This window comes from Citrus sinensis, chromosome 8 (assembly GCF_022201045.2).
Source record: "Citrus sinensis cultivar Valencia sweet orange chromosome 8, DVS_A1.0, whole genome shotgun sequence".
Lineage (NCBI taxonomy): Eukaryota > Viridiplantae > Streptophyta > Magnoliopsida > Sapindales > Rutaceae > Citrus > Citrus sinensis.
Genome location: NC_068563.1, coordinates 20,515,395 through 20,542,476, shown reverse-complemented (window position 1 = coordinate 20,542,476; position 27,082 = coordinate 20,515,395). Strand labels below are relative to the sequence as shown.

The following is a 27,082-nucleotide window of genomic DNA, read 5'->3' as shown; positions in this document are numbered from 1 at the left end:
CTTAGTAATAAATACAATTTAATAAATTCTTTTTATTTTTATTTTATTGCCCAAAAGATTAATTGTATAGATTTCAATTATTTTCCCATTAATTTTATTATAGATTAAGTGCAATTTTACCATATTTCATACTAAGATATTATGAATTCATTGCGTCAAACTCCTATATTTGTCTACAATAAATCAAAATTTCAAAATATAAAATATGGATAAAATTAAATAGAAAATAATTTAATTTATATAATTAAAAATAGAATTTGATTAAATCATTTTTTTATTAAGAGTTTCGCATTCCCCTAACTATTAGTATTTATCTAAATATAATTGAAATAAAAGAAATTATTAAAATAAAAAATAATTAAAAAAGTATTTGAAAATTGAAAATAAAATTAATTTTATTTATTGAAAATATATCACAAAGAGAGATGAGAATAATAATTTGAGATGAGAAGAATAATTTGAGGGGAAAGAAGAAAAGAAAATGTGTGGAGAGGTGTGTTCCCCTCTCTCTGTTTATACTAATGCATGATTAATCAACACTACATAAATAAATAAAGTTAATTACATCTTAGTCATACATTTTTCCCACTAACAAAACATTAACCTATCTTAATCCACTCAAGCACATCCAACACATTCTGCTAACAATTACAATATTTAGTATAGTAAAAACTTCTAATTTCACAATTACCACATTTATTGCGGTAAAAATGTATAAATTTACAACAAAAGTGGCGGATCTTCCTCGATAATGACTTAATTTCTCGGATTTTCAGAATCTAAATTTGACATTTGTATATTTGTTTGGAGCTTTAAATTGCGTGCAATTATTATTTTTACCTAATAACACGCAAAAATATACAAAACTAAATATTTAAAAAAATAATTAGAAATTCATAATATGTTACATAATTACAAATGTAAAATATATTATAATTATAAGCACAAAATAACATTCTCACTCCTTAATAAACATATACTTTTTAACACTAATCAGTAGGCTAAAAGATTAGAAAAAGGATTGTCTTTGAAATGGTTGGGAAGGCCGGTGAGATTGAATTTCAGGGCATTCTTAAAGCAGGGGAATGTGATAGGGAAGGCACTGCTAATGGTAGCCGACAACAGGTGCAAAAGATGATCAGTTGGAGAGAACCAAAATATAGAGAAGATGAAGATACCTCCCTTAGTCGTGAACTTGATCTTTTATATGGAGAGCTCCTAATGGTATTTGTGGTCCATGTGGACACGTGGAAGAGATCTACTAGCTCAACTCCTCCATAGGTAAGGGTATTATGGTACTTGAGTCTCATATTTAAATATAAAGCTATTGAGGTATTTTCCTTAATTGTTCATCTATGGCTTACTGATTAGTGTCTTTAATTTTGTGGTCCAGTGGACACTACAATCACTTTATAGGTGAAACTTCTTCACTGAATGCCTAGGGGTTTAGAGAAGTCAAGTGCCTCCTACATTTTTTAAACTATTGGCACCCAATGGTCTCTTTAGGACTACCATTCAAGTTGATGTTCCTTTTATCGTGTGAGACGTTTGGGCTTTGTTGGAGAAAACCTATTGGTCCATAAGATAAATTGGTAAAAAAGTGTTGAGGCCCTATCACATCAACGTGAGGAGACAACTTCCGCTGAATTTGGAATTAAAAAAAAGAAGAAAAAAACTTCAAAACATAATATGTCCTAGGTCAGTTTTGTGGTCCTCATTTTCATCATTAATATCAAACATTGTATATTTAAAAGAGTGATGATATAATCATATATAAATTTATATTGTACAAGTTCATGTGACATTAATTTATTAGTTGAACAAAAATATAAAATAATAGAAATAAATCATGTGAGCCAAAAGATATTTAATTTAATTAATAAATTAACACCACATTAATTTGTACAAGAATTTGTGATTATATCGTTACTCTATTTAAAGAGGTCCCCAAGTCTCAAAGAACATGGAGAGTCCGTCTTTCTTGATACTTGAGGACCCATTAATATCTTTATTTTCTAATCATGTGGCACCACTATATTGGCTTCCAAAAGTTATCAACAATACTAAATTAACTGTATAATGTAACAATATTATTGATTTTAAAATTGTTGGCCCTATAGGAGGTCAACAACTACTTAAGACTATGAAGTAATGATATTAAGTGATTTAATGTCAATTCTTTGAGCACAAATTGATTTTTAAAGGAATATAGTAACCTTTATTTTGAAAGTCCGTAGTTAAGCGTGTTAAAATAAGAGCATCTCCATAATAAAAGCATGCAAATTGGAACAATTTAATGATTGGTGACTTATTGAGTAGTTGCAACAAGCATATCGATCCAACAATTTTTATGCAACTACTTACTACGATGGGGCTTTTGCACGGTTAAACATAGCAAGGTCAAAGAACCGCAAGCCCAACACTTATCAATTATCATGATTGAATAAGCCTCATAGTCTTTGGGTGCGTGGGCTTGAGTCTCCACCTTGTACTAGATTCTTTCTCTCCCAATTATTATTGTATAATTGGATAGAAGTAGTTGTTTCTTTCACAAATTTGTGGTTTGTGGATGAAATAGCTATTTATTTTTCTAATTTGTTAGGTAGAAATTTCAGTTTTGTTTTAATAGAATTGATCTAAATTAGTCATAATAGATACTTGTATTAATAAATCTCAGATTATAAATATATCAATAGAATTTTGATTGTTATATATATATATATAATAATGTGCGTAGTCACACACCGTAAGATGTACAACTGTGAGTGCTAGATGACTCTTCCATACTTATTTTTTATGCTATAAAATCTAATCATTTTTCTTATTTTGATTTATACGGACATAAATGTCAAATAACTATATTTTGAATGTTTTTGATTTATTAAAATAAATAAGATACCACTTGTATTTCGATATTAAAAAAAAATTATTTAGACATTTGTATTCAGATCAGTTCATATTTCAGTAAAATTTAGACTTATTTAAAATTTCAATCAAAAAATAAATGCCACCTAAATCAATTTTAAAAAATTATCAAAAAATATTTTTTTTATCAAAAATTATAAAATAATTATTTTTAGTGTTTATACCTCAATCCGACACAGAACCTAAGAGCCTATGTGAGTTAGTATTAAGCTTATGGCCAATCATGCAAAAATTCTAAATTTGTAAAGATTTATCGAGCGATTTAACATTTTAAAATTACATGCTACTTTAAAATTCTTGTTTGATCTGGAAATCCTTCTATGTCAAGATTTTTTGAGTTTAATTATTTTTCCTCAACTCGGTTTATGCTCGAAAACCAGTGTCCTTACTAACAAACCATTCAAGAATGAATCGCACTCTTCTAGGGGTTTTTTAGTAATTTCGAATCTCACTTGACATATTCTCGTAATTCTAAACCAAGTCCGCCCACTCGGAGGTAAATATTCCCTCTTTGATGCAAAATAGTCCCCTCTTAACGACAGAACTCTAGAGCTTTCTATCAGCAAACCCCAATTCCCAAATCTATCAAATCCGACGGCGTTTCGTTTCTCCCATGTCGATGCCGCAATCGTCTTCTTCCTCCGGTCAATTCACATACGCAGCGGCGCCGGCGGCACCAACAACAGCGAATAGTTCATACTTTCCCTTACCATTCCACCTCCAGCAAACCGACCCGACGGCCGTTTCTCAGTACCCACCGCCCGCTGCCTATCCCGCCCCCGTTGTCCCCTCTGTTTATGCCGCCCCCGTCGCCCCCGTTTACTCTCTCCCCCAATACCACCAGGTCCGGGCAATTGCCCCTTTTTTTAGTACATTTATTTTTTCGAATAAAAATTATTTTTTTTGAATTTCTGTGACTGAGAATTTTAGATTTAGTGGAATTTAAACCTATTGTAGGTTTCTGAATGATGTAAATTGAGAAAGTTTTGAAAGATTTAATGAGTCAATTGTTTAGATTTATTATTAAAGGTTGAATGAGTCATTGTTTGGATTTATGATTATGTAGGGATATTAATTACTGAAAGGATAGGCAATGTGATTAATGTATCAATTGTACAGGAGTGTGAATATTTATAGGGGTGTCATTCAATTGTTAAAATCTCTTAATGACATTCTAGTTGGTGTAGCTAATTTTTGAAGAAGTTTTAAGAAATTTCTTTGTAGCAGATTATTGGCGTGTGTTTTGGTTTTTGTTTCTTATTGGTTTTAATTTGAACAGGCTCAACAGTTATTTCAAAGGGATGCACAGACGATTACGCCTGAAGCACTTGAGAGTGTGAAAGCTGCACTTGCAAGCAGTGATATTGAGCACAAAGCAGAAACTAAAAAGAAATCAATACCTCGTAAAGCAGCTGGGCAGACTTGGGAGGATCCAACGCTTGCAGAGTGGCCAGAAAGTAAGAATATGTTCACCTATCTTTTCCATTTTTCTGTTTAATTCTTTTTTCTTACATGATCAGTGAGCATGACAACTGTCTGAAGTTTCTTTATTTGTGTGAACTGATGTCATCCTTGTTTTTTTCTTGGTCTTGTGACACTCTCATGCAAGATTCTTTTCTGTTATGGAATTAGATTTAGAGGCTTGATATGCTTTGCTGGATTGGACCCAGATATTGCAAGTTTTTATCTATACATTAGATAATAAGTGCAGAATTCATTGCTCTTATGTTTCTGTATAACGACTTGATAAAATATTTTGGAGTCCAAGGTTCAAGTAATTCTTTGTCTGGGTAGAGAGTCCCTCCTGAGAAGATCTCAAATATTTACTTGGTTAAGCTGTTAGATGGCTTTTGACCTTGATTAAGCACTCATGCTTTGTTTATAGTTGTATGATTGTTATTTTAAATTGGCCCCCAACAACTTGTGTGAGTGAGATTATGGGTTTTGATGAGTCTCATACCTTTTCTTTCTGAGCATTTTGCACTTAAATTTTCCAGAGGGCTCATTCTTGCATCAATGTGTGTGTTTTTCCTTTTTTTTTTTTTTTGGGTGGGTGATTATGTCCTTCCTCTTTTTCCAGGGGCAACTCTTACGTGTTTTAATTCTGTTAACTTCTTGCAGATGACTATCGCCTATTCTGCGGTGATCTTGGTAATGAGGTGAATGATGATGTTCTTTCTAAAGCATTTTCACGATTTCCTTCCTTTAATATGGCCAAAGTAAGTTTCTGTTTCACTTGATTACTTCTGTACTTGTATTATAAGCATTGTGCACTTGCTGTGAAGTTTTTTATTTCCTCTTCAGATTTTTGTTTGAAGCGCACAGAGAAGTTATATTATGTTTGTGTACTTTAAGGTAGGTTTTGTCTACAATTTACATGTTAGTATATCTTCTGAATTTGTAATTTACTTAGTTTAACGATATTCATATTTGTCTACTTATGACATCAGTGAAGATGTTATTTATTTGACAAAGGATGTGACTTATGTATTAGGATTTCAAAGCTTTTGGTTTTTTTTCTTATTTTAATTTACAAAACTGAAAGTTAGCTTGAAGTCAGGTTTGATCATTTAATATTGGATATGAACAGTTGGAATCGACATCTGACGCATGAATTGGTTAAATTTTTACCTGATGAATTATAGCAAGGATGAGTTGATTTGATCAAGTTGGAGTCAGGTCAGTTCATTGAACTTCTGAAGTGGGTTCTAAGACATTTTAAGAAACCTTGCCTGTTTGGTGCTAGGATAACTCTCAGTTGTTTTCATTTTAACAACTGTATATGAGATTCTCTGTTTTTGTGAAAATTTTGGGTTAATAGTTGGAGTTCAGCTGCCTATATAAGTGAGGTAATGGGAGAACTCTAAATGTATTACTGTGAGTAATACTACTGTGAGTAATACTACGCTATTGCTCTAACTTGTTTCTCCTACAATGCTGATTTGCCTTAAGTTCTGGATTATTTAGCCTAAATAAAAAATATACATAGGTCTTAGAGAGCTTAACCAATATGTGTGTTGTGTGTGTTAAAGGAGTGGGTTCTAAGATATTTTAACAATGCCTGTTTGGTGCTAGGATAACTCTCAGTTCTTCTTCAATTTAACAACTGTATATGAGATTCTCTGTTTTTGTGAAAACTTTGGGTTAATAGTTGGAGTTCAGCTACCTTTATAAGTGGGTAATGGGAGAACTCTAGATGGGTTATCGTGAGTAATACTACGTTATTGCTCTAACTTGTTTCTCCTTCTATGCTGATTTGCCTCAAGTTCTGGATTATTTAGCCCGTACCTCCGCCAGGATTTGAACCCTGATGGCCAGCAAAAAAAAGTTGCTTGAAAACCACTTAGTCAAGCCCCTGGGGGCAGAGCTTAATCAATATATTTCAGCTGAAATCGTTTAATTACAATCTAAACTATTTGACTATAGCCCTCAAGAAAGCCATCATCCATTTTGGGATTGGGAGTTCATGCTGTTCTATGTTTGAATTTGCTTGAAAGCTAGAAGAGTCACTAGCTTTATTAGGAGTATTGCATCTCTCATAAGTTTTAGACAGCCTTAGAGGAGTCATTGACTATGCATGAATTGGAGGGAACTTTTTAGATCTTTATCACCTAGGCAAGCCGTACGCCTTTTCTTTGACAGTTCCTATTACATGTCCATTAACTTGGGAGTTACTCTTAAACTGCCATTGCTTTGTCAATGTTATTTGTTATGTGTATGTGCTCCCCAATTTCTGTTATTTTGTTGTTTGGTTTGTGGCATTTGTTATTTTTCTCCTTGATGAATAATTTGATGAGGATTTTTGATTTATTAGCTTATTATTGGAAACTAAGAAAATTTATCTTCACTATTTACTATGCAAATTAGGTTGTGAGAGATAAGCGCACCGGCAAAACAAAGGGATATGGGTTTATTAGCTTTGCCAACCCTTCTGATATTGCAGCAGCACTTAAAGAAATGAATGGTAACTAACTTTTTATCACTGTATAATGTCTCCAGTGCTGTTTATTTGTTGCATGGATCATAGAAGCCATTAGAATGTTTCATAATGTTTAATGTTGGTCGACTTTTAATCTCGTAACATACTAATGTTACTTGTACCCTTGTGCAGGTAAATATGTTGGAAATCGACCTATAAAACTGCGGAAGAGCAAGTGGCAAGAGAGGACAGATTTTGAGGCTCTTGAGAGATCAAAGGCGAGTACTTTTGTGCATTTTTATTTATCTGTAGTCTGCTTGGGTATCTGCTAATGTGTCATCTGTTTTATGATTTTTGCAGAATCATAATCAAAAGAAACCAAAGCTTTCTAAGAAGAGTGTCTTGCACAAATGATTATTGGAATCCTTTAGAACTTATACTTTTGTCAAGATAATGACCTGAGTTTAGCCATGTTGTAATTTATACATTGCTTCTTTACGTTCTCGATTTATTTGATAATAACTCGTATTTGTTACATGTGGCACTTATAATTTCTCGTCAAATGGTCTCTCTCCAAATTTTTCATGATCATATATACACAGCTGTTCCATTTTGACTATAAACTCCTACCATCAACCTCCATATTTAACAAGCAATCCAATATCCACAACCCACAATGATAGATGATATGGGAACAAAAGCTCTACAAAAGAAATGGTACGATATTAAATGAGATCCGCTGACTCAAAAGCAATCCAATATCCACAACCCACAATGATAGATGATATGGGAACAAAAGCTCTACAAAAGAAATGGTACGATATTAAATGAGATCCGCTGACTCAAATTCTAAACCTCCAAGTAATAAGCAGCTTGTTCCCAAGATAAACTATTGAGCAAGAGCTGAAAGCTTGAAGCAATGCACCAAGTTACAATTACTAGATATTAGAGAATGCAACAGATAAAATATTCTGGTAATCCAAAGCAGCTTTTGCATTCAAGAAAGGCCCATAATTCACACCAAAAATTCGGTGATGGATGTCAAAACTGACGCCAGAAGCTGTAAAAAATGAAGAACAAGCAATCAACCAATTGTCATCTGTAGTTAACAAATTGCTTCCATGGAACGATCCATCGAGCTCTGGCATCGAACTTGTACAATTGCTGTTTCATCATGAGAAACATCTAAAACTAGGAAACTCTTGAGTTCTACTTACTGAATTGCAACTCCTGTTTCCGTAGTATATACAATCGCCTGATAATCGTGGCTGTGCAGAAGATGCAATGCTCAGATTTCTGCTTCTTGCAAATGCTGAAGAATGAGAGAACAAATGGGTTACCTTCAACAGATATACAGTGGATTGCACACATCACATTGTTCGTAAAAACCCACGAACTTCAATCAGGAAGTTGGTTAGGTTCTTCCTGAATCTCTGGTAATTCACACGATCAAGGGAAGAAGAAAGCTGATTCGAGCTTGTGAGGGACTGCAATGCATTTGCCAGCCTTGATTTGAATGGTGGATTTGCTTGCCTTTCAATCAACTCACTGCCCAATCTCTGCAGCAAAAAGTATTTCCCCACCCCATGTCTTAATAAGATGTTCATATAACAACAGATAGGAAGAGAAATATAGCAAAATTTCATTGAATTTTCTCTTAGCTTGTGGTGAAGAAGGAAGAGGGGTTCTGTTAATACCTAGTCCAACAGGGGTGTAGCAATACAACTTTATCTCTTCTCTAGTTAGTGCACTCTCATCAAAGTATTAAGAAAATGTACAATGTTGCTGAGTACTTGAAAACTAAAATAATTTCATCTTTGGATCAAGAGCACTTGAAAACCAATGTGAACAATCCAATCAAATGGAACTTTAAATTATTTTCAAATGTCTGACCATACAAATAACTTGAGTAATACCTGATATAAACGTGGTTCACAGAGGATCAGAGGAAAGAGAGCATCAGCTGCAGTACCAACCATATCAGGACTGCAATCATAAGCAAATGAGTAAGGTATTATTTACAAAAAGCAAAGGGGAGAATATCACACACACCTTGCATGAACTGTCATTCCAAGGGTGCAGATGATAAGCTTTCTTAGAAGAAAGTGTGCAGAGAATGAGTGAGTGACAATTACCTGTAATCTTCAAAAAGAAGCAGCTGCAGTAATGAACGAAGAAACCTACTCAAAACTCCTTCCTCTGGATTTCCATTTGAATTATTGATACCTGCAGCTTGAGCAGCCAAGCCAACTTTACCAGCACCTGTCTCCTTGTAGTGATAGGAAGCCAGAGCTCTTAGAGCTCTTAGGCACATGTCAACTATCTCTGAGTCCTGTAGCATTGAAATGAAAAGTGAAAAACTTGCAAAATATTCCAAGCATACAAATATGGTATAGAATGCAACCAGGACAGTGTATAACAAGGAAACATACTAGTTAAAAATGGCTGAACTTATTTTCTTTTCTCCACTTAATCCCATATAGTATGAACATGCAGAATTCCTCAGTAAACCAATCTTAAAGCAGAATATTAAAACATAGGAAACATATATTCATTACAGGGGTGGACAGCTGAAGAATGGACAGACATTTTACCTGGTGATGAAGACCAAAGTCAAGGGTTCCAAGAACATGAGCAAAGGCTTCAGTACTTAGTTGGGCAACAGTTTCAGGATAAACTTCCAGTAAATGAGATAGCAGGGAGAAGTACTGCAGAACAAACACTGTATATCAACATCATTATTAAAAAAGGGCATCCATTTAAAAATGGACGGAATTCTTACATCATGACAAAGCTTGGGGTATTTCAACAGGTCCCCAGACATCAGAGGGGTAACAATGTGAAGACCAAAGAAAACAACCTGCAAAAGAAAGTGTAAGACACCATTCACTGGTTTACGAGATTCTGTCGAGCAAACAGTAAGACTTTACCTGAGATATATTGATTGCTTGTGCTTCAATGGAATCTGATGAGAAGTCAACCTGCAATATATGTAGTCTCTTAACAAGGTTCACCAAATGCTCAACATACGGATAGCAAAATTTTTCTCTCAATGGTGTGAATACATGTACTAGAAAGACCTACTAGATCCTTTGAACAGAGATTTGAAAGAAGTTGAAAAAGAGCACGCAAATCTTTGTACTTTTCTGTCTTGGCTTCACCAAGCAAGCAGCTTGATTGAGTCATCAACATCTGGAAAAATAGTGAATGAAAGAGAATTTGAAGAAAGAAAAAGTGTTGGTGGATAGGGAAACAACACAATTGAGGTATTACAGATTTCATAAGTTAAAACCAACTAAAACATTAATATTGGTAAAGCAATGATATAAAATCTGGTGCATCATTAAAACAAAATTCCTTGATTCCCATTGATTCCCATTTTATTTGACGATTAAAAAAAAAAAAGTAAAAAAATGATACACATAATATCAGGTTCTGAGGCTACACATGATAGAAGAAAATAAAACAGGAAAGAAGGCATAAAAAAATCATCAACTTTACACTTTAAGGAGGACAAATAGTCAGATATTCTACAATATATTTGGATTGGATAAAAGCTAAACACTGGCAATGCAGAAAAAAGGCTACAAGCATGAGAACTATCACTTTTCCGAAAAATAGCTTGGAAGATTTAGCTCCTATTTTATTTAAAAATTATTTACTCTGCCGCATAAAAAGAACCTTTCCATGTGAAAACAGATCAGAAACCTCACAAACAACAAAATTTGGATTAAACCCCCTGCATCAAAATGAAACAGTTTGGCATCGAAGTGGCAAAGCTGATATAGAAAATACAAAATCATAGCAAATAATAATTTATTGTATGGACTGGAAGAAGAAAGCAACAGTATTATGATACCACCTGAATACTTCTAAATGCTTTGTAAACTTCACCGCAGTCAATGGAATGTAGAAGCAACAACAATAGAGACATATGACCATAAATAAAAATATTAATAACAGAAATTTGTGCTGTAAAAAGGAGATTAGAATGCATCACAAAAATTATCAAGACTAGCATTGATTTAGTAGAGACAACAATGTACCAAAACTGTACCTTGCCGATATTGTGAGATGAGTAAAGCTGAAGTAAACGCGTGCAGAAATCAATAACGATATTAGTCTCTTGAACCTCTAGGTAGGAAATTTGTCCATCCACCCAGTCAACAACAAATTTAAGTAGCAGATAAACAACTGCAGACTAAGCAAAAATCAGAGATTAGCATAGTGTAAATGAACAGTCTTAACAGCATGTAAGTTGACAAAGGATTAAAGTTTAAGCACCAGAAGCACAGTTAATGTTAACTAATGATATGCATTGAAATAGTTGGAGATAGTTTTTACTAATTGTTAACTGCATTTGTGGAAGTAAATGAGAAGGAAACTGGCAGTACCATGCTCAACTCAAATGGCTTCAACAAGAAGAAAAGGGAAAAAGAGAAATCGATTGAGACATATCAGCAGTCATAAAAGTATCTATGCAGATTTTTGTGCTGAGACAAATAAATTCTGAGGTGAAAGAGAGAAGTTTTGATGATGATGGAAACCGTACTTTCTAAACTTATGTATTGAAAGGAAGTACAGTTGACATAGAGATATACATGTGGTACCTCATGTTTATAAACTTCAAGAAGCAGCAGAACAGGGTTCATTACAGAGAAACCCATCTCATAAATTGCCTTCTGAGTTCGAGGTTCTGTCGCATTGGCAGCTCCACGGAGTCGCTCCAACAAGCAGCTGACCTACAGGATGGCATTGAAAAATAATCGTTCCTCTAGATATATCATTCCTCTATATATTCATGGATTCGGGATTATTTTGCCCCATAAAAATTGTATGCACTAACCAACAGGATGATATCTGGTTGTTGAGAAACATTTTTGAGGTCATTCTTGCCAGACAGTTCCACTAGATATGCAGTAGCATGGCGTGTAAGATCCCGTACGTATCTATGAAATTGATACCAGACCAATTAGCAGCATTAAAATTCACAAGCAGAGAATAGATGCACTGAGAAAATCCTAGATGGAAGACTTACTGATTGGAAGATTCTGAATTTCTCATTCCATAAGCTGAGAGAACAAGCGTTTGAGCCAGCGAACGCTGAAGAAGAATCAAAGCATTATAGTTACAAATGGTAAACATGGAAGTTATGTATAGATATATCACAAATGAATGCCGCTTGTGTTCTCACCTGATTGGTGGAATTCAACAAAATCAAAGTTTTATCATTAGCAAAAGCACTTGCTAGTTCACGCCATGAGCCCTGAAAATATTCCAGACTAACTAGGTGAGGTATACAGCTACAAATAGATGAACAGAAGACTATTCTTCTAATCATTCTGCACCATTTGAAAGTACAAATGCACAAAAGGATTCATGTAGTAACGCTCTTTAGTTGGAATAAAAATTACTTGATTTGAGTATGTCGTCTTAAGAGAAATGAAATGCTGCAAATTTTGACTTCTGAAGCCAAGTGGCCTACTTCAACCTTTATTTACCAAGATAGCCTAGGTCATTATGCACCATTTGAAAGTAAAACTGCACTGACCCAACAGTTAGCCTGATGGTCGGCTAAATAAGTCACTAACTGGCCCTAAAAGTCAGATTGACCACCAGTCATGGCTTCTTTTATGAAAAGGTCTAAAACATAAGCCTATATCTAAGGTTTTGCAAAGTAATGAGACAGTAGCCAAAGAGTTTAAAATCTCAGGGTCTGTAATGTTAAGGTCCTTGCAAGAACAAATTTCTCCAACAAAGGAAATTATAATTTCCACCATCTCGTTATATAAAGAGAGCCTAACGGAAGCAACGTGTCAGCACCCATCTTTTTAAAAGATGGTATCATACATGTGCAATGTTACAGCCAAATACATACTACCACCTTCACAATTGGGTGGGGGAAAAAGAATATATATGAGAGCTCACAACTTAGCCCACATAACATCCCTTCGCCACCATCCTTTAAGAAAAAAGAGACCATTTATTACCTTCTTGGAATGATGACCTAGTAGTCTAGGCCATCACAGCCTCGCTATGGTACTGTACTTAGAAAATTACTATGATGTACAAGCTACTAAAACAAAGAAAGTATCCCTTTTCTACTTGAATAATAAAATATCACTTTCAGATGCAAATATTAACTGGGATTTGCCCCTGGGATGTAGCCTGATTGGCCGTGAATGCACTTTGCGCCTGCAGCCACCAGAGTTCAAGGAATAACAGATGCAAGGGTTGGCGTTTAGTGGGTGAGGTTTCTCATCCCCATTCAAACCTTTGAAAAGAAAGTAAGCTCAATTCATGATGATGGCTATCAGGATCCTTGTTACTTAACATACATTACAACAATCAACAGAAAGTTCCTTTCACATGCTCAACACCACCGTATTAGTAAAATACTCAGAAATCTCTGATTAAGAATATTTTGGATTGGCTACATAAAATTCTATTGCACTATTTCAGGCATGAATTCAAGAAACCCTTGCAAAATGGTTGTTAATCTGACGCAGTTTACAGAGCATTCCTCATTGTCAGCTTAAAAGTAGTTCTGTGATGGTTTAATAACAAAGAGAACCCCCAGGGAACAAAGACACAAAGGTTGACAAACTAAAGTGTGGTGCATTGCAGTATAGAACTCACCAATGCAACAAGGTGTACACAAACATTTTTTCGTCGAACCAGTGCATGTAGTAGCTGATTACAAGTGAGCTCCTGCCAACGGGGGAAAAAAGGGAGGAATAAACACAGAATCTAAAAAAAAATAAAAATTCCAAGCACTAAAATGATGTCACGGTTTAATTCTTTAATGCAATTTTCTACCTCGCCTTAAACATGGTAGTAAACAGCTGCATAACCAGTGAAATTTAACGAAGTTATGACTGATCAAAAGGATTGCTTCAACATGGTGAATTTTAAAATTCGGACAGAATGATGAATAGATAAACTTGAATACTATGTCTGATAAATGTCAAACTTACAAGGGGGGAAAAAAACAAGGTTTCTATGCTCTAACCTGCAAATCTTTCTCCCCAGGATACGAAACAAGTGTTGTCATAGAAATGCGAACAATAATGTCAAGCACGGGTTTTCCCTGGTTATGTTCCCCAAAAAAACTGAGCAAAGCTTTTCTGGAGGTGGATGACTGATGCTGATACCCAGTATCATGGCATAAATTGGTGGAACTGTCTCTAAATTCTTCGAGAGGCATTAGATATGTCTGGGACCATCTTGCAAGGAACCATACAATAGCCTGCAACCAGCATCAGTTCCAATTAAGTAAGCCAATATAGCATGACTGTATATTGTTTTAACAGAAAAATTAGAAAGCAGTACCCCATCATATCATCCTCTAAAAGCCATAAAAACATGGCTGGTTGTTGAGCAGAAGAGTAAGAAAAAATCTACTAAATCAGGAGAAACCAAAAACATAAACACCGCAACCCACCCCAATAGAATATTCTCCTTTCCATAGTTACAATGACACATATGATCTACTGTAGCCAATCAATGCACAAAATGAAACCAGCCACTTCAAAAATGCCAGCTTTGGCAACTGGACTTGAACAAAATTGATCCAAAGTAAACACCATTATGAGTGATTCTACAAACAAAATTGATCCGAAATAAAAACCATGATTAGTGATTCTATAAGATAGGAAATCATTCCACGTTTTCAAATATTCCAATAATGAAAATAAAAATGGCGAAACTTCTGCATAGTTTGATTGAAAGTAGGATAATTGATGCTTGCAATGTGACCAAGATTTAATTGTTCCACGTTATATTCCAATAATGAAAATAAATATGGCGAAACTTCTGCATAGTTTGATTGAAAGTAGGATAATAATGCTTGTAATGTGACCGAGGTATCCCCTTTTAATCATTCCCATAAAAGCAATATGAATGGTAAACAAGCAAAAATTCGCCCATAGTGATTAAGTTTTTTTTTTTTTAATAAATTCACAATAAGAAACAATGGGGCACCTCCATGAGTCGAGGACTGAAAACTGACGCTCTAGCTTCTGGATCTAAACTCCATTCAGCAAATTTTATAATTGAGCTGCATCAAATAAAATGATCAACACCTAATTGTCAATTGTCACACCTTTCAACCTTAGAACAAAACAAACCAACAAACTTGATAACCAGTCTTGTTTGACAGTGCCATAATTTAGTGCAAATGAGAAAGAAAGAAGCTTACCCACAGAGAAGGACAACCGGATGCTTAGCAGCTTCTATGGTGTCCACAAAATGAGTTTGTATAGCATTTGGAACCTATTTATCACGAGGTGTAAATCATTAGTAGAGTTCTAGAGGATGTTAGGTAGTCCAGTGTTCCTAATATCATCAAATATATGCCATCCAAAGAAACTGACTAAATACCTATCTAACTCGAGACATTGCCAATGATCCCTAACATGCTTGGAAAATAGAAAGAGAAAAAGAAGAACTGCAGGTGATGCAAGAATCTAACGGCTATTAATAGTCAATCGCATCAAATTAAAAAGTGCATTCAACTAGTGAAGTTCCAACAATCAACTAAAATATGCAAATATGAAAAAGAAATTGCAAGCCCTTTTATGATGATCATGGTGGTAGCAAATAATTTGAATTCACTGATTATTTAACTTTCTCTGAAACATAGCAATCCCTGCATAATGTAGCTTGGACACTTCATGACACTGCACCACAAAACATATGCCAGTGAACAAGCAGGTTTGTTATTTAAAGCCAGATGTCATCAAGTATGAAGAATCCCCTTTCATCAATCAACATTTATATATCGGTGTCTCATGGTAAGTGTAATTAGCTCCACCATTGAATTCATGGTCATCACTAACTTTGACAAGGCAGCTCTTACTTTATTTCACATCCAAAGTTAATAAGTTAATAAATTGAGACCAAGACCTAGCTCCACTGGTTAGTGGGCAGGCTTACCAAGACTTAGATCTTGTGTTCGAGTCTCATGTACTGTGCATGTGTGTTTAATTAATAATTTTTTTTTTAAAAGTTAACTCCAATGAAGAACTATTCCACCCATGTAACATAACTATTCAAAGAGAACAACCAAAATAGGAAAGACAGAGCATTTCACATCTATAATGAAAAAAATGAACAAACAGTACATATGATAAAGTGAAGCTTAATAATAAGCAGAAAAAAGTAACTAACTACCACGGGGATCTCTCCCTCCCCTTCATCAGCAAGTACGTGTCCAGTGATCAGTAACAATGAGTAAAGTTCCTCCAAAGTCTCTGTCGGATCAATCATGCCCCTGCCCTAGAAACAAATTTTATAACTATAGAAATGAGCAAGTGAAATAGAAAAAACAAACATCTTCAGCAAATTGTGAAGAAAATTCTGTTAAGTTGCCTTGTCTTCATAGCATAATTCTTTATTTCTCAACATTAAAGGTGGTAGCTAGATTAAACCCGGAATGTTGTTTGATATTAATATGATTACATGAATGATTTTTCTTTTCTTTTTTTCCCCATTTTTCATAGGAAACTGAATTTCTTATTAATGATGAAGAATCAGTACACTGAAGTGGACCTGCTGTCCACCAAAAAAGCAAAAATCAGAAGAGGGAATACTAAAACTTTTCTGTACTATACAAAAGTATACCCATTCATCACTCTACAAAGCTAGACCATCCTTTACAAACCTATCTTAGAACCCCCTCCCAGTTAAGATAAATGAAGAAAAAAGGTGAATCTTGGAACTCCTTAGAAATGAAGCCCAGAGTGAAGCTAAAAAGCACAAACTTTATCCCACTTCAATACAATCCACTTTTTTCTCCTAAAAGATATTAGAATTTGTAGGCATTAATAAACTCTACAATGTATTGTTAATAATTGGAAAATTGCAACAAAATCTATCCAACAACACCAACTCTAAATGGAACTCACAGTCAATAAACTCTAGCAATTCCACCCCCCCCCCCCCCCCCACAACATAAACAAAACACTTAATGTATTTATTTATCATTTCAATTAGCCTCTCTAGTGTAAACCTCCAGTAATACAAAAGATTCTCCAAAATAAGTGCCTATATCAATAAATCGGTCCACAAAGGATGAGTTTACACTCTTCTTTAATAGTAAACAAGCTAAATTGGAGATAACAACCAAAGATTGGTAGTGGCTGCTTCGGTTTGCACAATGTTTTTGACCTTTGAATTTGGAAAGTACAAAAGTCAAATGTTTACTGGGGAATAAATCTTGTTTTGCATCTTATCTAATAAATTAATGTTCACGCCCAAAAATATAAAGTCAAATACGATCTCTTGCAATAATCCAGCACATTGGTAAATAAATAATAATTAGCACCACAATAGTTAAACTCACTATATCAAGTAGCCAATCAGCCAAATAATTAGTGCTAAGTGAATATATCCTTTAATATGTAGAGACTAGGGGAACCTGATGAAGCCGTGCAACGCGTTCTGAAAATAGTCTGGTGAGCAGAGGAACTGTGGCATCAATTGCTGCTCTTGCAATGAGAGCATAAGAACTTAGTCTTTCATCCATTGCTGCAAGAACACAAAAAGAAGATATGGAATAACAATGATCAACGTGAAACTAAAAAAAGGGAAAACAATCTTCATAATACAACTTCTTGTTGAGTTTTTGTTTACCAGAGATGGAAGCTTGAAGATAGTTGAATTCACCGTTATCATCCATTGCTGATGCAGAGGCCACTACATCAGAAAATATTGATTATTGTAAATATTGAAAACAGAAAGAACATTTCACAGAAAAAGCAAATTAAAAACAACTTAGTTTGTCAACCATTATATTACCCTTTAGTTCAGACTCCACAATTAAGGCAAAAAGACTGGCTGCAGCATTTCGTACTTCCAGTGGAAGCACTACGTTCCTTCCCGTACTATCTAATGACTGAAGATTTGCAACAATAATTGTTGGCTGTTACTAAACAAGCTCAAGAAGAAAGGACAATTCACATTTTGAGAACAAGAATCACATTTTGATCAAAATATAACACAACAAGATGTAAACTGAAATTTGAACATCACCAGAATGTTAAGCCCCTTATATTCACAATAACATTTTAATGAATTTGAAAACTGAAAACAAGAAACATGATATGATATATTCAAATTTTGAAGATCTTAAGGCTAGCCTAGGAAGGTGCGAGCACAAAAGACGAGTGATGTCAAGACTTTCTTGATAAAGTAAGGAAGAAGCGATACATAGCCTTGTTCTATGATGAAAGACTTTTCTGCCAAGGACTGCTGGGACTACAAATCCACAAAAATAAGGATGTGAAGTCACATTCTAACCAAAACACTCAGAAAACTACAGAGACTAAAAATAGCCGAAAATCCAAAAACAACACAGCTCACTAAGAATACGTCGCCTCTCACGATAAAGAGGCGAAATAAAAAAGAAAGAGATATCTTTGAATTCAGCAGTAATAAATAAATGACCAGAGGGAAGCCCAGAACTTCACTTCATCCCATAGGTGTGAAGAATCTTTCCCAGCTTTGTTATCAAAGATTCTTTGGTTTCTTTTATTCCACACGACCCAAAAAATAGCCTAGACTGCACAGTACCATAGAACCCTTGCTTTTCCCCTCCCTTTTAAGCAAGAAAATCTTTAGATCCTATGGTTTCTTTCATTCCACACGACCCAAAAAATAGCCTAGATTGCACAGTACCATAGAACCTTTGTTTTTCCTCTCCCTTTTAAGCAAGAAAATCTTTCCAATAGGCTGGAGTAACATGAGGCAGGAGCTGACTAGCTCAAATTAAAGGTCTTAAACAGCTTAGACCACAAAAAGTAAGCAGCAGTGCAGTGTAGAAACAAATGATCAACATTCTCTGATGCATTTAATTTAATTTAAGGAACAATTCTTTTTTTTCAAATTTCATAAAAGGCAATGAATACTTTTTGTGAATCAAATGCCACCATAATTTCCTAGATTTAAGCTGAATCACAGCAGCAATAATCTTTGAAAAGGGTATTGACAAATAAATTGAAAGAGGGTTAGAAAAAAAAAAGTTGTTTTGTTGCATGCATAAGGTAAAAAGATAAAAATAATAAAAAAATATTCAAGGGGAATAAAATTACATACAACCAGTAGGGTGGTCCAAGTATCTAGTAAGATATCTCGAGCCTCCCAGCTCCATGTCCCCTCTTCAGTGTTATTCATCATAAGGACTTTAACAACTTCACACATCAAGTTGGATAACAGGGAAAGAGTGCCAAAGGGCCTGAACATTACAACAAAAGCTAGACTAATTATTAAATTACAGGAGTTGTACTAGAGATACAAACTCTATAAATTCAAACTGATGTTGCATTATACATTTCACATGACCCACTCCCATATTTTCAAAAGAATAAAAGAGCTAATTAATATGAAACATGTGGTAATGATATAACAGTACCATATAAGTTTGTATAGGTAGAGTTTATATTCTTATTGTTACATAATATAGCAACAGACCTTGTATAATAAATAACAAGACCTAAAATAAATGCTCTGTTATGTTTTATTTTATAAGAAACTATAAAGTCTAATAACTGATGAAGAAAGAGGAATATCTGCAATGTCGTAATGCTCTACTATTGACCTTATGGATTTTAAGAGTCGGTCAAACACAAAGGGAGTTGTCACAGTTGCAATGGATAATAGTGCACGGCAACCATCTAGCATCTCACTGTTGAAATTGGAAAAATCAGAATAGCTGTGAGACTCCATTTCGAAAGAAATTAAAAAGAGGAAGGAACAATGAAGAAATAGAAAACAAAGTAAACTAGAATTGACCTTTCACTTTTTCCTGATTCAATTGCTTGTGCCACAACATCAGGAGGATCAACCCATTCTAATATCCCAGACAGGAGCTGTAGCAAATGATGCTCTTGCATTTTCCCATTATCTAGATAATTGAAAAAGTAAATTGCAAAAATAGATTACTTTCATAATCAGAGACCCCGCAAAAATAAAAAATTTAAATAAACATTTTAAACAGTGAAATGAAACTACATTCACTGGCGTCATCTCAGCCCTTCATATTAGTGCTAAAAATATCAGATAAGAAAAACTGTCAGATACTGTAAAAACTAATCTGAAAGAGCGCTTGTACGCTTATTAAAACAACCATAAATTGTATGCCAAATAAGCTTTTTTTTTTTTTTCAGGGCCCGGGGGGGGGGGGGGGGGGGGGTGGGCGCACAGCTTATTCGACTTCTCTACTCCTTTTGTCTTATTACATCCATAAAGCTTGAGACAGTGGTACATCATTTAAAAATCTCTCAAAGTCCCAGGTTAGAATCTCCCCGACTCAATCTTTCCAAAAACCCTCTCTTAATTTTTCAGAAATCATCAAGATGAAAGAACCATTAGGATTTAGCTCTTCACCAAGTCAAATTAACCTTAAATTTGTAGCAGTATCCAATTGAAACTATATTAAATATTGAATATCACTAGTGATCATTCAAACAAACTAATCAAAGCTAAAACCTTGGGATTAAAATTTCTAAAGGGAAAATTTATGAGTCAAAAGAGCGAAGATTGTTTATCTCATAATTCGTGTATTTACCATATAATGTGTTACTAACTGAAGAAGACAATCGGTTTCTTGGTTTCATTTAAGTCCAACTGTTAGATTTGGAACTAAAATCAAGCCATTCATATTGCAGCAAAAGGCAACAGATATATTGCAAATAAAAGACATTCTTGTAATATTTCCATACAGTCAAGTGCACTTAAACGGTAAGTCTTTGTCATGAACAGTAACCGAGGCACGGATGCCGATGTTACCAAGTATTCACGATTCTCCAAAGTTTATCACATAGATAACATTAAAGCTTGCAAAGAAAGTACCAATAGGACTGTGAGACAGACAGTCTTTTCTTGTGTTGCAGTAAAGCTTGCAAAGAATTGCAACAGCAAACCGAAACATGGACCAGATAAAACCATTTTGTGATCAAGTAGTTATAATTAGAAAAAGACATACCAGAAGGAAATACAGTTCCCGTCAAGGAGCAGAGTTGCACAATAAGCTTTCTAGCAGAGACTGCAATAGGGCAATCAAGCCAGTACCCTTCACTTGAAAACTTCTGTCTCAGGGCCGAATATAAGTTCAAGAGCCAAACAATATGACCACTTGAAATTAAAGCATCGCACCATGCAGGACCAGGCTACAAACAACATGAATATAAATCAGAATATGAAAATGCCAATATTCTAACTATTCCATATCCTAGGGTTACTTGCAACACAAGAAAAGACTCTAAATCATCAGTTCAAGTTTCTTCCCTTAAAAAAAATTGCATAGAAAGTTGCAAGCATGAACAGATTATTTTAACTGTCATATACAACCAGTAAACATGATCACAGCACTAATCAGATATTTTATTGGAGAAAGTTCTTTACCTGAACTATGATACACTCAGACCTCTTAGATGAAGAAGTCTCAGTTCTAACCCCAGCTGAAAAAACATTTATACTAATTTTTCTGCCACTGGTGTCAAACTGAAAATCCCAGTTCAGGATTTGATGCAACAGACGCAGGGCAGCAGTACAAGCTTTAACCTCAGATGCAGCGGCATCAGATTCAATTATTTGTTTTGTAACACTTAAAGCAGCATCTCTTGCCCAACAATAAAATGTCTATAATTCAAAATATTAAAATAAAGGAAAAAAAGGACAAAGGTCAGTATATTAAACATTATGGCTAGAGGAAGCCCATTAAAAATATTCCCTTATCCTCAAGGTATAGCTCCTCATATAACTATATAACTAGTACAATGCCAAGAGCCTGGGGAAAACCTTCAGATAATCTAGCTCTAAAGATATACGGCACTGTTCATGGAACTCCCTAGGAAGGCCCATTGCACTTGAAGTAGAAGGAGAAAATTCAGATACCTGCAAAGAAGAATCAACGCTCTAAATCAGGAGGCAAATAAAAAGACCAAGCGATGAACAGTTAAGAACAAGAATTGAAGCAACATATACCAATGACTCAAGGAAATTGATTCCAATGAACTGCGTGTCTACTCCATGAATCCCAAGGACAGCCTGGTGTACCTGTAGCAATAGGATTTCCTTTTGTGAGAGAATAAAAAGTGGGCTAGACTAGAACACGATTTCAACACCAGAACAACTCTAAACATCTTCACACATGATACAACAGCTTAGGTACCAAGAAAGTGACAATGATGAAAACATATAAATTTCTAACACACTTTAATTTACCAAAGATAGAAAAGAAAAGCTTCCCCTTAACTGGCATCAAGGCTGAAAATGATACTACCTAAAATGGAGATGTATAACATCTTACATTGGACTGGTGGGATTTTCACATAGCTGGCAATGAATTTTCAAAGTAGTTTGTTAATCGTTTCTCAATTTTGTTCAGCAGTTCACTCTAAGGTTTCTTTAGAAGCTCTAAAAAATCAGAGGCAAGAAATCTGGCATCCTCCTTTTTGTTTTGACGACAGCAGCTCTGCTACCTTATGGGATAGCCACATTAAGAAACCATAACAAGAAAATTATGTTATGGTTTGAAAATTGAAAAAGATAGCAACCAAGAGTTCATCATTCACATGAATGAATATTTCTCCTGGAGAAGATGTGGTTCAGATCCATTGCTAGCCCTTCACTACCAATGTATTTGGTAGAGGGAAGGAGATTCCCTGAAAAGGGAGTTCTATAGGTGCTAGTGATCTTGGTTAGCATGCATTATCTAGCTTTCTGATGCAACGGGGTAGCGAAAGCAAATTGATAGGGTAAATGACCCGATTGGATTACACTCTAATTGAAGCGAGTCTCCAATGTAAACGATTCAACATTGTGAAGGAGATTTTGATATGAACACTTAATAGCTAGATTAGATGACACTATAATCCAAATGACTTTATAAGAGAGATTTTGATAGATAATCCCAAAAGGAATTAAAAAAAAAAAAATATGGGGTTTTTATTAATCAAAAGCTTCGACTAAAACAATGATAAGACTTCTCTATTTATAATAGGACAAACCTACTTCCCCAAGTTAGCTCAAATCAGGAAACTAAATCACAATTAAACTTGAAATAGAAAAACCTATACTCATACCTAAATAGAACTAATTAAAACAAAAAATAATAAAAGTATAAAATCTCCTAAAATGTCCTACATCACTTTCACTCATTCTCAGTCCCTCTTCTGACTTCCTATTTGTTTGCCACGGTTTAGAAAAGCTATAGAGGCACTTCTCTAAGCTAAATAAGGGAAAGAAATCACATAAATAGTGAGCCTCCAATAATGTGGAGGTAGATAATTATTTATTTATTTTGATAGGAAACAAAGAAACTTTAACATGAAAGACTTTACCAAGACTATTATTGGGAAAGACATTTGGTGCAGTAAATGGCGCCCAATGAGTGTAAATAAAGTTTAAAAGGCAGCATGGTAAGAAACTTATGCATTGAAAGGATCAGGAAAGCACCAGAATCCCACCCTCACGAAGTGATTTCAAGAATGAGAGTCAAAGACAGTGATAATACAAGCATATGAAAGTCAGGGTGCACTTTTGTTGGGGAAGAATTACACAGGTGCTTCTTATGCACAATTGTTAGTGCACATCTGAACCAGATGTTTACTAATCCAATAATACCTAGTTAATAAAATCCAGATTTACAACAAGTCATTTAAGCTTAAAAAAGTAGCTATACAATTGTATAAATATCAATGGAAACAGTTACGAGAATACTACTTTACTTAGTTTCCCTGGCCATAATAGATTTCCCAGCATAAACATCTTACTAGTCAAGCTTCCCTTTATGATTAATCTTCCTTAGCTTGTTAAATTATAAAGCACAACTTATTGCAGTCTTACACAGTGCGGGCAGAAACTGGCAGCCTAACAAGTAAGATGGATCATAGTTTACATAATGGATTAAGTGATCACAGATATTGTATTAATTCATGAATCTATAGATGTGAAGTTACTGCCACAATGACAACCGAAGGTAAAGAAGCCAGCATAATTACAGCCACAAAAAATCTAGTATATGGACTAGAAAAAATTACTAACACAAAACCAAAAAAAAAATATTTATTAGGGAAAAATATCACACAGTGATAAATGGTTCCAATAAATTAGTAAGGACAACAGTGAAAGTAATTGCAGTACCTGACTGAAGAATGCTTCCTTATCAGATGAAGTAAAATCAAGCCTACAGATGAAAAAACTTGCTGAAGTTACCATAAAGTTTCAATTTCTTTCATGAGGTAACTTAGAACACTAGAAATTATGAATAACTACTAGCGAAATCTTAATGTAATGCAATTTGACAATATGGATTGATAAATATATTGTCACATATGTTATTTAAGGCATAACATTGCATTACGTATTGCTATCATGGGAATTCAAGAATAGAAGATGTCTCATAGAATTGCTTATGATTCACACACAAAAAATAAAACCATAATGGCACAAGACTATGCTAATTAGTCAAAGAGAGGCATGGACATAAAGCTCTGCCGTTATTTAGGATCTACTTCGCATTCACTTTTATGCATTCTCCACAACAGATAGTTGAGTTAATAATTTCTTCATGAAAGTTTTCATTCCACTGCAGCAAGATTTTCAATATGAAAAAAAGAAAAGAAAAGAAAAAAACTTCTGGAGCTACAGCTGGGGGGCTGCTTGGGCCCATCCATAATAGGGTAAGCATGCGGACATTCATTTAGGATGATGATGAGAACAGGTATTTCTACATGCCCTAGGACTGGAGATAACTGTAATTTTATACGATGTATGCTAAGAATTATTTACATTCCAAACACAGCTGAATATATGCAGTTCACAGGGGTAAGGAACTCATTGGCTGATGCAGATTACAAATCTGCAATGTGAATCCTTTGAGGCAGGTCATGGCATCTGAGTGGGAATTTAAACAAAAAAAGGGTGAGGGACAGCAATCCTAATCCTCTATTTATCAAAAACATGAGTTTCTTACTTTGTTTAATTTCTTCATCAACACCAATCATGTCCCAATCTACCTGGGTATGTTAACACAACAATGAAGATGATGAAACTAGGTCCATACTCAAGTTTTAGACCAATTCAAAGTTTTTATACTGCTCCATTATGCAAAAAGTTCCAATCTCGTTCTTTTCTATAAATATAATTCTTTTCATGCCAAATTAATTTTAGATTCCATGATGGATATGATCTCTGTCCATGTAACATAACATAGCAATAACTTCTTTCACTTTTTCTGGATAATTAATAGCATAACGTGGCATATTATTACCATCATTACCATAATAAAGTTAAATGCAACTTACCATCCCCTTTTCATCAACTGCGCTGCCACGGAAGATATCTTGGCTTGGACATAGCCTTCAGGTGAACTAGCATGTTGCATAACAAAGCACAGACAAAAACTGCAAAAAAGATATGTTTAGTCACAGAATCATCAAATAAAACCAAAGAGTGGATGATACTATAATTAAATTAATAAGGAAGAGACTTTCACAGTTTCATGTAAGACATAAGATAACAGGAATAGAAGGCTCAAAGAAGAAAGATCAATGTATGACAGTTGTATACTTATAGCTGCATATAATATCCAAGGCAAAAACTTACCCAATCAAGCTTTTCTTTTCATCGGCTGTCAGGAAAGACCACTCTCGCATAGCTGCATCTCGAATTGCTGCAGCAGCCTGAAACCTTGCATTTGCTACCTGTGAATTCTCTGAAGCAGGGAAAAAATAAATAAAATAAATAAAATAAATAAACAAATGTATTAAATTGAGAAAGGCAGGATCATTCATCTTCAAGGGCATGTGCATCACACCAAAACTATTAATAAAAGTACTATTCAGACATCTGTAAGCCAAGAGCATTATAGAAATCAAAGGTCCAGAGCACAAAATAACTTGAAAATTTTCTTCTATGGGAAACAGGAAAGGCAATATAAATTCATAATATTAGTAAAAAGATTCCTCCTTTGTGTCCAAAAGCCTTACCAATGCATTCTAATATTTACTCAGTCTTAAAAGTTGGTCATAACTGCTCTTCCATCCGTTAAGTTTATGTTGAAATTTTTAACACCTGATTTACTTACCAAGGATAAACTGGCATGCCTTGTACGGCTGAGGGGACTGACATAGCCCCAAAATAGTTGCCTCCGCTGCCGCTGGATTAACATGCATCTGCCATAATGAAAACCACCACCAGTAAAAATGCCTGCCTGGTGTCCACAAGAGCATACTTACATATGGAAAGTTTCATTTGTGTCAAAAATCACAAACCTCCATAAATATGTAAACATGAACATATGCATTAGAAACCTAATATTACAACAAACTCATACAAAGGAAAAATGCAATAAAATTCATCCATAGTCAATTCGATTTTCCTTATTTTTGCAGTACCAAAACGCAATCGAGTTAGTTCATTTAGATATTTAATCAATACAAAAATCAATTTTAAAACCACTACAAGTCATAGGCTTTAAACTAAATAACAACAACAATAGGGACAAAACTTCATTCAAAGTTAACCTTTTTTTTTTCCCCTTCACTTACATTTTCTCTATCTTCCAAGCAACTGAACATAACCTAATACTTTGAATTTACCATTGATCAAGTAATCAGCTTAAATAGTAAAGAGAAAAGAAATTAGTCACGGTAGACAATAGTTTTCTCTTTCATTTCCTAGGAAACACAGAACGTGCGACTTGAAATTTTCTTGTACTTTCTCAGAACCAAACAGAGAAAAGAAAATAAAATAAAAAGTAAAAAAAAATACTTGAATAGAAGAGCAAGCGATCTCGATGGAGTGCATAATAGACTGAAGCTTGGCCAAGTCGGCGGGCCCGCCGCCGCCACCACCACCATCTCCTCCTTCTCCGTTTGAATATTCTTGCATCTTTATCATTACTTTCAGTCAGTTGATTCTACGTAGCCAGAGATGAAAAAATGACTTAAGAAATTAAGAAATGGTGTGTTATTGTTGAAGCAGTTATTAAATTAAGTTAAAATTAATAAGAAATAAATTACGATTGTGCCATTTGATTAGATTTCATCAAGTGAACGAATCGCAGAAAGCAGAGAGTACCTGGTGTGATTAAATAGAGAAACGAGGTTGTTGATAGTAGTGAAGGAGACGAAGGTTTTAGTGATGTCGTTTCGTAGTTCTTAACAAGAAAGGACTTAAATGCATGGATAACAAAACTAATTGGTTAAAATGTAAATTATATTTTAATAAGGG

At 34.6% G+C, this 27,082-nt stretch overlaps 2 protein-coding genes across 13 annotated transcripts; one reads left to right on the top strand and one right to left on the bottom strand.

The window, feature by feature from the left end:
* Nucleotides 1–3,434: 3,434 nt before the first annotated feature.
* On the top strand, nt 3,435–7,379 carry LOC102609602 (uncharacterized). The gene is made up of 6 exons (XM_006487647.4): nt 3,435–3,769; nt 4,205–4,382; nt 5,047–5,144; nt 6,793–6,889; nt 7,037–7,122; nt 7,205–7,379. The coding sequence occupies exons 1-6, from the start codon at nt 3,539–3,541 to the stop codon at nt 7,256–7,258; spliced, it is 744 nt and encodes a 247-aa protein (XP_006487710.2). The 5' UTR covers nt 3,435–3,538; the 3' UTR covers nt 7,259–7,379.
* A 167-nt stretch (nt 7,380–7,546) lies between these two features.
* Nucleotides 7,547–27,046, bottom strand: LOC102608553 (uncharacterized). 12 transcript variants are annotated; one of them, XR_008050851.1, is made up of 35 exons: nt 26,930–27,046; nt 26,621–26,768; nt 25,935–26,022; nt 25,454–25,562; nt 25,153–25,251; nt 23,990–24,032; nt 21,830–21,901; nt 21,644–21,739; nt 21,248–21,484; nt 20,829–21,012; nt 19,637–19,748; nt 19,443–19,529; nt 18,941–19,079; nt 17,645–17,741; nt 17,480–17,542; nt 17,265–17,374; nt 16,019–16,123; nt 15,045–15,118; nt 14,828–14,903; nt 13,857–14,093; nt 13,484–13,555; nt 12,039–12,110; nt 11,883–11,947; nt 11,691–11,793; nt 11,455–11,586; nt 10,902–11,045; nt 9,929–10,036; nt 9,775–9,825; nt 9,627–9,704; nt 9,439–9,552; nt 8,980–9,176; nt 8,761–8,830; nt 8,185–8,403; nt 8,062–8,112; nt 7,547–7,904 (listed from the first exon to the last, which is right to left on the bottom strand). XR_008050851.1 is itself a non-coding variant. In XM_025102109.2 (34 exons), the coding sequence occupies exons 2-33, from the start codon at nt 26,747–26,749 to the stop codon at nt 8,215–8,217; spliced, it is 3,552 nt and encodes a 1,183-aa protein (XP_024957877.2). In that variant the 5' UTR covers nt 26,750–26,768; nt 26,930–27,046; the 3' UTR covers nt 7,547–8,112; nt 8,185–8,214. The 12 variants fall into 12 exon arrangements, 7 of the variants coding, with proteins under 7 accessions (XP_024957877.2, XP_052287728.1, XP_052287726.1 ...); XR_008050850.1 differs by having other exon boundaries at nt 8,062–8,403; XM_025102109.2 differs by having other exon boundaries at nt 7,547–8,112.
* Nucleotides 27,047–27,082: the final 36 nt, after the last annotated feature.